The following is a 15,672-nucleotide window of genomic DNA, read 5'->3' on the forward strand; positions in this document are numbered from 1 at the left end:
GTCACAGTTTCCTTTTCCTTGCTGTTTTTGTCTCACAGATACACCAGAACAGAGCTACAAAAACCCATATGTTCCTTCATTTCTTACTCTTCTTACTTTGTGTTTTCAGGTGAGTTCATCAAAGCTTTGTACGAGTCAGATGAGAACTGTGAGGTGGATCCATCCAAGTGTTCATCGGCTGATCTACCAGAACACCAGAGTAACCTGAGGATGTGCTGTGAGTTGGCCTTCTGCAAAATCATCAACTCATACTGGTAAATACCAAAACAAAGTTCTGAGATGTTTTAGTTTGTTTGTTTTCTATGTGAAACTCTTTTTTTTTTTCATGTATTGTCCAATGGAAACACTTTCATTGCAAAGGATCTTAATCACAATGAAAACACTGTTATTAAAAGGACTTTAACAGGAGAATCACTTTGTATGACCATTAGCAGCAGTTATCAGTTATAAAAGATATGTTGTTCAGAACTTGGTGGATATGTGAGTTGTTAAAGTGACTACAAAACTCAAGAACAAAGTTGACAATATGACCCAACTTTGCACACTTTAAGAATCTGTGTGTGTGTGTGTACTCCTATTTATGTGATGTAAGATAAACATAATTTTTGGTCTGTTCCCTTAAAAAAGAGTCTTCTGTCCCATCTCTCCTTCTCAACAGTGTCTTTCCACGAGAACTAAAAGAAGTCTTTGCATCGTGGCGGCAGGACTGCAGTAACCGGGGTCGACCAGACATCAGTGAGCGACTGATCAGCGCATCCTTGTTCCTGCGATTTCTCTGTCCAGCCATCATGTCCCCCTCACTTTTCAATTTGATGCAGGAGTATCCCGATGACCGCACATCACGTACACTCACGCTCATCGCTAAAGTCACACAGAATCTGGCCAACTTCACAAAGTGAGTGTGTGTGTTCAGTCAAGAGGGTGTGTAGCCAGGTTTCAGCTTTTCAGGAGAGAATTTCTGAAACCGCATGCTCGTTGCCCCTGTTTCCTTTCAGATTCGGTAACAAGGAAGAGTACATGTCTTTCATGAACCAGTTTCTGGAGCACGAGTGGACCAATATGCAGCGCTTCCTGCTCGAAATCTCAAACCCAGAGACAATCTCCAACACGGCAGGATTTGAGGGTTATATTGACCTCGGCAGGGAACTCTCCACCCTGCACTCCCTCCTCTCTGAGGTGGTGTCCCAGATGGATCAGGTACTGAAGACAACATACTGCATTAGCTGTCCCTCCTCGTGTCTCACTCAGCTTGTGTTGACAATTAGCTTCGCTGCCTTATTTGTGCATTGCTTTGGACCAAAGCATCTGCCAAATTAATACATATAAATTTATCCCCATTTTATTCAAATCCAGGTGTTTGCAGATGTGAAGCTAATATTTTTATGAAATATTTTTTTATTTATGGGTGCCATGTATTATTTATAAGGATTCTGACACTGCACTAAGACTTTGGGGATTTTAAGCTATTAATTGATTTCGTAGCAAAACCAACCTTGTAGGCAACAGTAGAGTTTATGTCATTTATTATAACAATAATCATTTTGAATAATATTTCTGTGATATTTTCATTTTTTTAAATCATTTAATAGGTTTTGTTGTGGGACAAATTATCCACACACAATAATTTTCCGTATGTTTTACACCTAAGGTTCATTAAAAGGTAATTATACTGAGTGTAAAACGATATATAAATAATTCATATACTCAAATTTATAAACATAGTTAGATACATATTTAGACATTCTGGATAGGATTCAAAGGTCTTTGGTGTATTATCACAAGCTTCAGGATTTGATTCATGCTTAGACTACACTGGGATGCTTATTGTACATCAATCAATAATTTATTATTGCGTTACTTAAACAGCGCACAAGGGGAGAACACTGAAGTCTCGGAGGCTGGGCGAGGCATATTAATGGATCTACAAGGACATTTACATTAGCTCTTGTAGCAGATGGGAAACTGGGAATAATTCGATAAAGGCAGAATTTGCTTAGATGGAGCATCCAGCTCTGAGACCTTGTCGTTCAATAATTCAGAAATCACAGTGAGTCTGGCTGATACTCCAGTCCATCAGACTGGCCAGTCTATTTCATTATTTAGTGTGTTTTCTGAATAAGAGAGCTGATTGCATGGCATAGGGGAAATAACTGGGCCTAAAAGATATGCTAATGTGAAATTTAAGCAAACACTTAAATGAAATCCAATTAATGCCCCAGCTGAAGTGGTGCAGAATAATATTTAATGTGGCCTAAACTTAATTGTGCCTCTATCTTCAGAGCGCAGCCTCTAAGCTGGCTCCACTGCCCAGGATCCTGCGGGAAGTGAACACAGCTCTGTCTAACCCGTCCAGTGTCCAGATGACACCCGGGCAGTCGGCAGAGCATATGGGCTCGCCTCCTGCCGAGGCCAGCTGCAGCATCTCCACTGGCCTGCAGAAGATGGTCATAGACAGTGACCTTTCAGGGTAAGAACCATTTAAAATGTCATCTGATACACACGTACCAAGTTTATTTATTTATGCAGATGACACAATTGTGGATGTAATTGTTGAATCTTGAATATAGAATCTGAAAATAATTAGCTACAGTGGGAGTCAGGACCTTTAACATCTGGGACTCCATGAAAACTCAAAATGTATTATTTACCTTTATTGGAAAATGACTGGAAGAGGTGCAGTAGCCAATATACACTCACCGGCCACTTTATTAGGTACACCTGTACAATTGTATGCACTTTAATGCAACATTTCCACCTTAACATCTGCTTTTATGAAGCTGAAATGTCTGAGTCTTAGGTGAAATTGTCTCTATATTTTTGCCCTCCCTAGAGGCAAACATGACATACATGAGAGGATCATAATATTAGGAACACCCCTGAACATAATATACATACCATAAACCTGTGTTCTCCAAAGTCAGCTATAATGCGTTCATAGCTTTGTGTTAGTGTTGGTCATGATACAGTGAAAATGTCACCCTTGCTTGTTTACATTAGTCAGGTGGAACCTCATTGACTCTCCTGTGAATTAATACACACTCAAACAGCACCTTATCACACTTATCTCCTGTCCTCTTCCTCCCTGGAGACACAGTAGCAAGGTAACACTTTGAAAGATTAGCATGGAGGCACAGGGACCAACAGAGATGTACGGCATGACGAATAGTCAGAAAAAGCAACACCGGTAAACAAAAAATCAGAAAATCGGCAGACAGATGAGAACATGCACAAGAGAAGAAGCAGGAAGTGAGTTAGAAAAGCTTTTATCACTGTGCTCATCGGGGGCCCAGGATCAGCAGAACTAATTAAGTGATGTCCCTGTATGACCTGATGTCAGAGTCCACCCTCTTTACTGTTGGCTCATATGACCTGTGTGTGACTGTGTGTGACTGTGTATTTGTGTCGTGAATCATCATCAGCATGCTGTGAGACTGAAGCAGCATTTGAATGAGCTCTCCATTCACACCTAATTGCTTCTCATCCACCAACCACTGACATAAAAAGTAGCAGAAAGAAAGGAGACGGTGCCAAGTGTGAGAAAGGGAATGAGCAGAATGAAGAGGCGAAAGAGGTTTAAGGAGGTTAAAGGGTAATGGAACAGAGGGAGAAGGACAGAAAGAGGGAGGAGATGAGTGTGATGTGAATTATAGAGATTATTGGAAGATAAATCACATCAGTCAAGGTAATCGACTTGGGGCAATAAAGCCTCCATCTGCTGGTTGAAGGGAAGGTGAAGGGTTCGAGGGATAAAGCAGATGAGTCCAGAAGCTACACATCTTCTAAAAATTCATTGCAGTAGTTAGTAGCTATAGATAACAAATTAAAAAATCAGACTTTATTTATTTTACCTGATGGTTTTTATGCTTAAAGCAATATTTTTGGCCTATTTCTTCCAGTTTGGTTGACTTCACCAGGTTACCCTCCCCCACTCCAGAAAACAAGGACTTATTCTTTGTGACAAGGAGCTCAGGGATCCAGCCCTCCCCAGCACGCAGCTCAAGTTATTCTGAGACCAATGAGCCTGACCTGGGTATGGCCAATGGCAGTAAGAGTCTGTCTATGGTGGACCTGCAGGACCCCCACAGTCTCGAAGGTGGTCCAGGTCCAAGTACCTCAGACGCTTTGATTGAAGGGCCAGCCCCTGGTGTAGGCTGGTCAGCCAGAGTCCCACAGGCCGCCATCCCTGGAGGTCCCACTCTGAGGAGGCCAGGCCAGACCCCCACCACCCCAAGCACAGAAGGCATCCCAGGCCGACCTGCCCAGCTACTAGCCCCCCTGTCCTTCCAGAACCCAGTCTACCAGATGGCGGCATGCCTGCCCGTGTCCCCACGTGGAATGACTGACTCGGGCTCAGAGTGCCACAGTTCAGTGAGTTCCCATAGCAACAATGAGGATGGACCAGCAGGAGGGAAACACGCCTTCTTAAATCATGGTGGAGGAGGAGGAGGTGGGGGTAGCAGTGGGGATGAGTACACCAGGCGTTCAGGGGAGTTCAATCGTCGACAGCTGTCACTCACAGAAACACAGCACCAGCCTACTGTCCCCAGACAGAACAGCGCCGGCCCACAGCGAAGGATAGACCAACCTCCGCCTCAGAGCGTCACTCGGGGCCGCACACCCCCAAATCTGCTCAACAGTGGACCCTACCCCCGGCCCTCCTCTGGCAGCATGATGACATCATCACCCGACTGGCCTGGCAGTGGGGCACGGTTACGACAGCAGTCCTCTTCCTCCAAAGGTGACAGTCCCGAGGCCAGGCAGAGGGCTCAGCACAAACAGGTACGAGACTCAAACTGAACTTTGAACCGGCTTACCTTAGAATAATGGAGAATATTCATTAAGCTGTCCCAGCCTGTTTAATCACCTGAAATTAAAGTGAGCTTCTTTTTACAAAACACAAATTTGGCTCATAGCATGTTGAGAAAGGCTGCGTGGGTAGACTTGGCACAGACACTCTGCACATCGAGGCCCTAATGAACTACAGCCATTGTGTGTGTAATAGCAGTAATTTGCATACAGGCATCTCATCACTTTACCACTGTTTTACTAGTCAGGTTTAATGGGCTGAGAATAAGGGTGGTGTAGCACAATTAGCATTTTATTAATTAGCAATATATATATGCTCACACATGCACAAAAGACAACAGAAAAGAGACCTCATAAATACAAACAAATCCAGTATATTGCCAGGTTAGTGTATTGATACTGTATGTGTGTCAGTGTGTGTGGTCACGGTGGGAGGTTTCGATTTAAAATAATCTCTCTTTAAGGCCTTTGCTGCTAAGACTATGTTCATTACTGCCAGGTCAGGACTATAGGCTGTACGGTAATTAAAATACAGGTCAATGTTTGCCCTTAGCGACTGGCTGAAGGGGAGAGCATCTGCAGATCAACTATAATGCCTTGGACTAGTCTACAGGAGGGCAACACACTCTAATTTGTATGTTTGGGGAACTCTGCAAGAAGTCCAGGATTTTAAAGCCACTATGTAGATTTTAATTTTGAACATGAACCCAAACAATTTTCTTGATTTAGTGATTTTTTTTTTTTTCTCCTGCACCACCATGATTATGATGTGGTTTTGAGTGCAGTGTCTCAACAACCATTAGATTGATTTTATATTCAGTCATTTGGCCTTCAAAACTTTAATTTGTCCAGTATTTTGATGTATGTCCAAATACCTGCAAAATGATTGAATTTGCATTTATATCTTAATTTAATCTGTCAGGAATAAAATGTGTATTTCTAAATGACATGAGTCACTGACAAGGGGACAAAAGCCAACAGGCTGAAAGTTTCATGAGTAGTCGGATGCAGACTTTCTTCTTTTAGTTTGTCTGTTTGCACATATTAACATTCAGATATTCCAGCCTTTTCACAAGCCTTCAATGCAAATGAGTGTTTTGGACAATAAAAACATCCTACATTTCTTCACATGCCCTGTAACAGCCCACAGCTGCCTTCTCTACTTATCTATCCTTACTTGCTATCAGATGCCTCCAGGCTGATTTGTGTCATGCTGATTCAAATTTCACTCCTTTAATCTCACAATATATACATTCCTTGTACTATTTAGCCTAAATAATGTACAAAGTGTGTGCTACAGTATGTGTGAGCTTGAAGACAGGAGTGTGTATCCATCCCACCTGCTGCTTTCAGTCCAGATGAACTGATACATCTCAAGCTTATTTCTGTTGTTTCTGTGCTGTTATTGCAACCTGCCCTCCTTCCCCTCCCTGTCACTTGCACTCAGCTCATGTATGTGTGTGTGTGTGTGTGTGTGTGTGTGTGTTGTGTTGGTTTCAATAGGCCCCCTCCCCAGTGAACCCCAGTGCGCTGGACCGCACAGCAGCCTGGCTATTGAATATGAATGTGCAGTATTTAGACCATGAGGGGATGGAGCCCGAGTCACTGAGAAACAGAGAGGATCTGACTGAGGTGGAGAAGGTAACCTGCCTCCCCATCTAACCTTTGACCTTTACCAACCCCTTCTTTCACAAATCACCTCAACCTTCAGCCCTGATATCCCACTGAACTCACCTTCCTTTCTTTACCTCTCATTAGTTTCCTCATATACCTCACTCCTTAAAACACACTTAATTATTTTCTCTATCTACTTCCACCTTGCTCTTGCCTTTCCTCTAAGCCTGAGTTCCATTAGACATAACCAAAATATCACTTAAATAGGATATATCATGCCTCAGTCTGGCTCTATATGTGATGCCATAGTACCTCAACCTTCCACTTGCTTCCAATTGCCTTTCCAGTTGTGCTCAGGCTGTTTATCTGTCATGGTTTTGGCCATTTTCATAGCAAACACTGAACTTGCTTGTGGTTGTCAGCTTGCAGTACAGTCATAGCAAGAGGAGTGAGGGCAGAAAGTTGTTAGTGCAGGCAAAATAATAAGCAGGAATATTAGGGTGGTTGTCAGCAGGTGCCAGTTCTGAATATCAGGACAAGCCAGGATTATTTTCATTATCAGTAAATTTGATTATTTTTCCTGTCACATTTTCCCACAGTCCAAGAACAGCAATTCAGATGACACTTAGTTTGACCAACAGTCCCAAATCTGAATATAGTCTGTTTACAGTCGTATATAACATGAAAAGCATCAGATTCTCCCTTGTTACTAAATAGTTAATCGATCATAAAAATAATTGTAGCTTTATTGTCTGTTGAGCAATTAGCTGCCTAATTGCTTGGTTTGGAGGCCTTAGCTTCCTATAAACATCGTGTCTCCAGATAGATTTTCCATATTGTACACTGAGCAAACCTAAAGAAGCTGATTGGAAACAAGTTGTCTCGTAGAAATGAAGAAGAAGCTGTAGATATTTAATGTGCAATGAACTGTTAATGTAACCTTTTACTTTATTAAAAAATGTCCCTCCACCTTGAGAAACTCCACACTCTCTCACAACTTGCCCCTTCCTTCTTTGGAGTGAATCTGGCCAAAGTAAGTGCGTGCGTGTGTGTAATAGGCATGTTTGAGCTTGTGTGTGCTTGCATTTATGTGAGAGACAGAGAGAGAAAGAGGCTTTTAGCTGCTTCCTCTGCCTACATTCCCTGCTTCTCTTCCCAGCAACCTTTAACCATACACCCTCAGCTTCACTTCCAGGCTTTGATTGGCTGCCACATGCACCCCCATTATTTTTTTCCATCCATAATGAGTACAAACCTGTCATCCTAACATAGCCCATATGTTATGGAAGCCAGCAGCCCAGGCAGGGAGAACAACCAAAGAAGGCAATATCTTCAGTCTCAACAAAGAATCCACAGACACCTTAAAATAGCAGAGCAGCAACAAGAGCAAGATCAAGAGTACATCTTCCACAGCAGCTTAGACACGGGCTGTAGCTAATGGTCCATATAGTCTCACCATTACAGCCCCCACAGTAGAAATAATTTGCTTGTTTTGATAAGAACGCTAGTAAGTGCAACAACAAGATACAATTAGCAAACGTTAGTTGACTTCAGAAACCCATACTTCACACTTAGTTTTAATTTTCCAGTTGAATATCTAGACCAAGTGCTTCATTGCACAGCTTATGTGAAACACAGACAGGAAATTTAGCATTTTGTACAATTTATGTCCAATTCTTTACATCCAGTGATGCAGAGGATTTCTGTTAGTGTCATTAGGAAAGATGCAAGTAATTTTTTTTACTATACTTTAATGCAAGATAGCACAAATGTACAGCTGCTTACACTGCATACAATTAAAAAGGAACATACATACCAAAAGCTGACAAAAAACATTAGTGCATACTGTATTACAGTAAATATACTGAATCACTGTGGATCAAATAAAGAAGAGGAAGGCATCTGATTAATTCTTTTTTATTATTATTGACTGAATTTTTCAAACAACAAATGAGAGAAGTTTACCCATATCTACAGTAGAACCACTGTGCAGAGTCTATGTATTGCACATTTGATGGGGACCAGTGCACAACTGAGGGGCAGTCACAGAAAAGGTAGATGTCATTCATTCTCAGAGAATCTAGTGACAAGCGCAGACAGATATTAGAGTTGGAAGGAGGAGTGGAGAAATCTATTTGAGGTCACTGTTCCTCATGGGGTGATGGAAAAAATGCCTGTGGTAGGCAGGAAGAGTGATGTGGGAAAATAAGTAGAAGGTGACAAGGAAAGAGAAATGATTCCAGCCGCATCCTCACTGTGTGGATGCTCAATTTATCTTTCAGTGTTCTCCATCAGTTCTTGCTGAATAATGTGTAATGCTTCAGATATAATACACAGGTAAACTGGTCATTTTGGTTTTTGTTTAGTTGAATTTAGGCTGTAATTTGTGGTTTGAAAATGTTCTGTGAATAACACTGAATGATTGATACTTCAGTCATGATTTGTTTTGGAGGATGTTTGACTTTTAGCTTTCAGATTGATATTATCAACCAAAAAGAAGAAACATCAAGATGAGAATGAAGCCTTAAAATGCGGCAATATTCTATAAAACGATTGAGAAGACACAGACTTAAGAAAAGCAAACAGATTGTGCCAGAGAAATGATCTGGCAATTTGCTAGCACACTAGGCCACTGCTTTGACCTAGTCTGACTACTGCGTGTATTGCCATGAAATTTTGCCAATTAGCACATGTTAGCATGCTAACATGATCTGCGCTGCAGTAAGATGGTGAATTTGGTAAGCATTACAGCAACAAAAATGTCACTATGTTGTTATTATGAGCACATATACATATCAGCCCACTGACATTAGCTCAAAGCACCACTGTGCCTGAGCCTCACAGAGCTGCGAGCTCCTGGTCTTGTTTGTTTCCTTGTCTGCAGTGTTACAGTCACAGGTATTTCCAGTGACATGCTGACTGACCACAATATCCTTAATGTGTTTTTTTTTTTGTTTTTTTTATACCAGAAGAGATTTGATTCCACCATTTGGGTGCCTGAGGAAAACTCCTTCAAAAGCCTCTCTAAGGTCCAGCGAGAGGTCAGGGGGAGCTTTTCAGAGCTTATTTCACAGATCAGACTCCTACTTCAGAGGCTGCATCCCTCCCTTTTCACCACCTCCCTGTCGTAATTCATTCTAAACGTCTTTTCTCTCTCTCTCTCTCCTTGTTTAAACTCAACAGGTCTGTGGTTTCTGAGCCAAACTCGAGGTCTGACTGGGGAATTTGACAGTTTTGATTTAATTCTTGCAGTGAAAGCTTTGCTAAAGATAAAATGATCTCAGTGAATATTGGTTGATTGGAAAGCAAAGTGATCATTTGATTAAAAGGCCAAAAGATTTGTGAGGAAAGTTTTGTAGTGCAGCTATATAGGTTTAGTACAAAAAGAGCTATTATGAGAATTGCTAGTAAATGAACCGTGTGATTCCCAGAGAGAGGCTGTGTCTCTATTCCAGACAGAAATTACACTCCATCTCAGGAACAACAGGACATAATCTCCGGCCTGATTGAGAGATTTCTTTTTTGCTTTTGTCAGCTCTGGTAATGAAGACGGGGGTTCCGCTGATAAGGTTGATGATGGCTATGATCATGATGATAATGACAACGGCAATGATGAGATTCTCATTTCTCCGCTTCTTTGTTCAGTACCAGCAGGAGATCGCAGTGCTGCAGGAAAAGCTGCGAGCGTCAGTGCAGAAGCTGGAAGAGTATGAGGCTCGTCTAAAAGGTCAGGATGAACAGGCCCAGAAGGTGCTGATGGAGTACCAAGCCAGGCTGGAGGAGTCGGAGGAGCGCCTGCGCAGACAGCAGGATGACAAGGACCTCCAGATGAAGGGTATTATTAGCAGGTAGGGAGAAGTACAGCTTTGTGCATCAGTTCTATTACTGAGTCATTATTGAAATCTGCCCCGTAACACCTCCTCCACTTGTTTATATGTCCAGGTTAATGTCAGTGGAAGAGGAGCTAAAGAAGGATCATTCAGACATGCAGGCAGTTGTAGACTCTAAACAGAAGATCATCGACGCACAGGTCAGTTTGCAATTTTACAGTTTGTTGCCTGCCAGAAAATTCTAGCAGCCATTGATTGTACAGGTTGCATATGAGTTTGTAGATGCTTTCTAGTGCAGTCAGTATGTGGAGTCACTTGGGTGTTTTGCTTGTGGAAACAAAGGTTCGCTGAAATACACAGAGATCTCTATAGTCCACAGTGGTGATTTTTATATATATATAAAACTGTAGAATTATTGCTTTAGAGCACATGGCTGCAAGTAAATCTAATTGTTGATTGTTGGGAATACAGTGTTAAATGAAGCAGGAAATGAGCGTGTGGGCACTGAGGATTAAACAGTGCTGAAGTGTTTGTTACAGTGGTCTCTGGATACCATTTCTTCTATACTCTGGATAAAGTGCACTTGATATGCATGCAAACAAACGGATGCAAATGTGCATCTTTGAAAGATAATGTCAAAGTGAATTTACAACACAATGTGGTAAAATACAGCTATACTGCAACATTGTATTTACACAAACATGCATAGGTGATCGATCTCCTTCATGCCCAAACTAATGTGACTGTGCATCTGCAAATAAAAACATCACAGTAAAGCAATAAGTTTGTCTCCCTCAGCAAACAGGCAGAGAAAAAGGAAATAAAGAAGCAAATTTAAAGATTGGGAAACTTGCTTCTGTGGTTCAGCCCTACCTCCTTTAACAGCTTTTTAAGTGGCATATAATTTGATGCATTCACTAGATTTTCTCTCATAAATTTTATGAAGGTAATAAATTGTGCTAGAGGCCCAGCTGGTCATATGTCATACTCAGCTACATGGTAGTTTCCTGTAAAACACTTGTTTGACTTTATCTCAACAAATTTGGAGTAAATGTGTTCCCAAAGTCCATTAAATTAACCGTAAATAACTGCTAACTTACTGGGAGGTTTGACAGCCCTGACTTTTTTTTTGGGTCTGTCTGTCCAGAGGAGCATTCATCACCTGCCCTGTTCTATCCTCCTTGACATCCCCATGGAGTTCTGGGGTCCCCCAGTGCCACTACTGAGACTGCTAGATTTATGTTTGTGTGTGCTGATTTCTAACAGCACAGACCTTGAAGCTCCACATTTTTTCTTTTTACTCTTGGGTGACATTTTTGTGACAAACCTGTCACCAAAAACATAGCTTTATTTCAGGGCATTGGTTATGCTAATGATTATATTTCTCAAATGTGAATCCCCTCATTACAAAAACAAATGGTACACAAGGCTCTCGAACAACCTCCACCAGAGGCCGAAGAAACGATAGTGACCTGCCTGTAAATTTAGACCCTACAGTTTCTGTAATTGTATTTGTGTGTGTGCGCACAGGAGAAGCGTATAGCATCGCTGGATGCAGCCAATGCCCGTCTGATGAGTGCTTTGACCCAGCTGAAGGAGCGCTACAGCATGCAGGCCCGCAACGGCATCTCCCCAACCAACACCACTAAACTGCAGATTACTGAGAATGGAGAGTTCAGGAACAGCAGCAACTGTTAGTCTAGCATCTGCCCCCAATCAGTGTGGAGCATCTGCAAGTGTACAGTTACTCAAGAAGACATCTGAGTGCATGCCTGTGTGAAAGACTGTTAAGGGTGTGTGTGGTTTTTTTCTTTTTAAACGTGGACCGTGCTTTCGGAGGATACGGTGTAGGAGTGAAGATATCGCTCTGAGGGGCCATCCAGAAGGGGCGGGACTTCAGCATGACAGACAGATCACCAGACAGCCTTCATTATGAGGGTGATGGCCCAAGGAGGCAGTGCAGAGCTTGTACATATGAAAAGCTGTCCATCATTCAAACTCTTTGCCAGTGGATGTACACAGTTGCTGGGACAATTCCTGCTTCTGCCTGGGACGAACCACTAGAAAACTACACAGTGATGACCACCACACACCGTTGCCCTAGCAACCCTCCTCTCCTCCTCTTTATTCTTCTCCTTCTTGACGACCAAGTGGACCCACATAAAAACAATAATACACATTGAGGATTATCACTTTAGTTGTCTTGAGGATTACTTTCTAGCGCTTTACTTTAAATTGCTTTTAATGAACCAAATAGGGGCTAAAAACGTAACATTTTTAGTCCAAAATATTCTTTATTTCCCCTTTCACTCCTTGGGTGTGTTACTGAGTGTCCCCCTGACCCCTTCCCCCATCCCTACGTAGTGCACTTTGTGAAAATCTATTGGTACATGAAACGCCTTAAGTAATGAACACACCTCAACTTTATCCCACAGCTCCCCTCTTTCCGCAAAAAAGGCACAACCTATACTGTGGATTTGTAAAGGATACAAAAATACATTGTACACACTTTAATGTATTATGAACACTAAAGTAAATGAATTCTATGTGATGGTATATTAATGAAATTTAATAGAGATTATGCTTTTTTTTCCTTCTATAGAGTATACACACATATAGCTATATTTGATAATCTCAAATATAAAAGCAACCCTTTAGAGTGAGATGTAGTTTTATTTTTCTTCTCTTGTGATGAAAGACTGTAGCGTGTAACTTGCTTCAAAGACCGGGGGGAGGGACCACACCGAGCAGTGATCAGCACCGTCGTCTGTCATCCTTCAAATCTCCATGATGCTTAACCCTTTACATACATTATGCACTACATGTGAGAGAAATGTGTGTACTGGACAGTAGTTTAAACACCTCCAGCGTAGCTTGCACAACTTGCACAGTCAAGTGATCAGTTCTTCTTCTGGTGCTTATCACTGCTCTTATAGATACAGCTAAAGCCAACCCAGATTTGGATTTTAACATGTGGTCTTCTTTCTCTAGTGGCACAAGAGCTGTTGAGAGATGTGTTTAAATACCCTCATACATACTATACACTGGACTGGTGAGCCATTGTTATAATGGCCTCCTTAGTTACAGCATTTTCTCTCTTAACTGCTTTGTTTGTCAGTGGTAATGAAGTATGCTGCATCCAAGCTGTGACTATTAATCCTTGTGGCATCATCTCTCCTCTTTGCTTCTCTTACTCACTTCCACCCTTTTCATTTCCAAATCTTCTGAATGTGAAGATGCTAACTTGGTCAGTCTTAACATGGAGTTCGGTCCTTATCGCTCCTGTCCTTGCTCCATCCCATCTCGGAATTTGCATTGTGTATATTTTTGTATTCCCTGAGGCTCTGTATGCTTCATCCTTGCTCTAGAGCCAGTGGTAGTGTCAGTATCACCATTTGTTTTCTTCTGCTGCCAGTTGGAAGGTGATGATGATGATGAATGGCTTGCTGCAGACATATACAGTGAATATATGATAACTGAGTGTAACAAGAGGCTGGACAGCCTGGGAAAGTGTAAATACAATGCTCACACTATTTTTACCTAATGTTAACAGAGCTTTTTGTAAATGCATCATGCTCAAATTCCGCTGTATCCTTAAGGATATTGTAAATACAGAATAGCTTAGTCATTTGTCCTCACTGGGTAGAACTTTACAATTAAATTAACATTTCAACGTTCTCCCTGTTTAAGCTATTGTGTTGTATTTAGAATGTAATGTCACTAGCCAAAAAAAAATTAAGTAGGAGTTTTACTTTTGGGAAGTTGAGGAGGATGCCTTGTTGGTTTGTGGCCAGTCTCGATGAGATTCACAAGCACAATCCTCAATTCCTCATCAGTCTAGCTCTATGCACTTTGACGTTTGATGGTTATTGTTTATAAATTGCTTTTTGTATGTGAGCACATCACCAGTTTCAGGCGTTTAAAACATGGCAAAGTGAAAAAGTGACGAAAGGGATTTTCGGTATAGCTCATTCACAAATGGTTATCAGAATTTTTTTTTTTTTATTTTTTTTAAATATCCCCCTTTTGAACAGAAGCAAATGGGCTCAGTCAAAGAATACTCTGGTAGCAACTTATCTTACCAGACATCCAGCTTTAAAACTTGTAAAACTGCAGAGATTAAAGCGAGACTATACTTTCAACAGAAGAAATAGGAAAGCAGAAAAACACACTGTTGCTCAGTACAGTGACTTTAACAGCTACAGTTGTTCTATTTGCTTTTAGTGGCTAATGTCAGCAAACTTTAAGCAAATTAAAATTTTCTTTGCTTGTTTTCCACTGTGCTGATGCAACAAATGGGCTTTTAGCATTTACACTAGCTAAACAGTCAGAAATGTCTCTGTTAACATTACACTACCTGGTCTGTTATGACAAGTAGGTTTTTTTTTAATTTAGGTAAATTTTTGTTGTAAAAGACCAATTACTGATTGAGTAGGTTGAATTCATGACTCTTCTCCACTTGTGCTACTGTTACAGCAGCTTTGAAATTTAGCTAAATGCTAATGGTTTCTCTAAAGCCCCTTTTCCATCGCCTGGTACCGGCTCAACTCAGCTCGGCCCTACTCGCTTTTGGTAGTGGCTGCTTGATTATCCACTGCAGATGGTCCCCTCTCAGTGTAACTGGTTGTCATAGTAATACATTAATACACTGCCATGACATTGTCAGCAACCCAGACTGTAACAATGGAGGACATCGAAGGTATGCTGTTCTTGATTCGCAGTATGTGGCTACTTTTAGTTAGTACAGTAAAGTAACACTTGGTGTTAAATAATGCTTCTTGAAATGGCACTTTGTTTTAGATGTCTCACACATCGATGACATGATTTCTCTGAGCAATCACTAGTCTGCACTGTTTACATGTCACCATTTGGTATTGCCTCTGCTCGCTTGGGACCTCGACAGAGGTGATACCAAAAAAGTCCCTTTTCCATCATTGGTACCGGCTCAACTTTACTCTACTCTACTCTACTCACTTTTTGTACCAGCTGCTTCATTTTCCACGGCAGATAGCGCCTCCCACTGACAGCAGCATAGCTGGTTGTCACATTGACGCAGCATTACACTACCGTCACATCATCAGCAACCAACACAGTAACAATAGAGGACATCGAAGGTATGCTGTTCTTTATTCTCGGTATGTGGCTGTCACAGCAAAGAGATTTTGTTTCATAAGCGGCTGAAGGAAGCAAAACAAAAGACTGCTGAAACAAACAGGAGAGCTTGGCAAGTCTGCAGTCTTTTCATGTCACTATTTGGTATCACCTCTGCTGACTTGGAATCTCAATGGAGGTGATACCAAAAATAGTACCAGGTACTATTCTCAACATTTGACTGATGGAAACGCAAATAAGGCAAGACGAGGTGAGCCGAGTCAAGCCAATACCAGGCCATGGAAAAGGGACTAAATAGTACCAACATTTG

General features: G+C 41.5%; 1 protein-coding gene across 13 annotated transcripts in view; it reads left to right on the forward strand.

Moving 5' to 3' along the window:
* The window catches only part of LOC109971339 (disabled homolog 2-interacting protein), a 133,157-nt gene extending 118,879 nt beyond the window's left edge, over nucleotides 1-14,278 (forward strand). For 12 of the 13 annotated variants that reach the window (XM_020619503.1, XM_020619501.1, XM_020619504.1 and 9 more), the window contains 9 exons: nucleotides 110-254; nucleotides 659-895; nucleotides 996-1,197; nucleotides 2,280-2,467; nucleotides 3,897-4,779; nucleotides 6,310-6,447; nucleotides 10,066-10,268; nucleotides 10,363-10,450; nucleotides 11,781-14,278. In XM_020619503.1, the coding sequence (XP_020475159.1) occupies nucleotides 110-254; nucleotides 659-895; nucleotides 996-1,197; nucleotides 2,280-2,467; nucleotides 3,897-4,779; nucleotides 6,310-6,447; nucleotides 10,066-10,268; nucleotides 10,363-10,450; nucleotides 11,781-11,948 (2,252 nt within the window). In that variant the 3' untranslated portion in view covers nucleotides 11,949-14,278. The remainder of the gene's footprint in view (nucleotides 1-109; nucleotides 255-658; nucleotides 896-995; nucleotides 1,198-2,279; nucleotides 2,468-3,896; nucleotides 4,780-6,309; nucleotides 6,448-10,065; nucleotides 10,269-10,362; nucleotides 10,451-11,780) is intronic. The other variant, XM_020619505.1, reaches the window with a different exon arrangement.
* Nucleotides 14,279-15,672: the final 1,394 nt, after the last annotated feature.

Source organism: Monopterus albus, unplaced genomic scaffold (genome assembly GCF_001952655.1).
Source record: "Monopterus albus unplaced genomic scaffold, M_albus_1.0 scaffold221.1, whole genome shotgun sequence".
Lineage (NCBI taxonomy): Eukaryota > Metazoa > Chordata > Actinopteri > Synbranchiformes > Synbranchidae > Monopterus > Monopterus albus.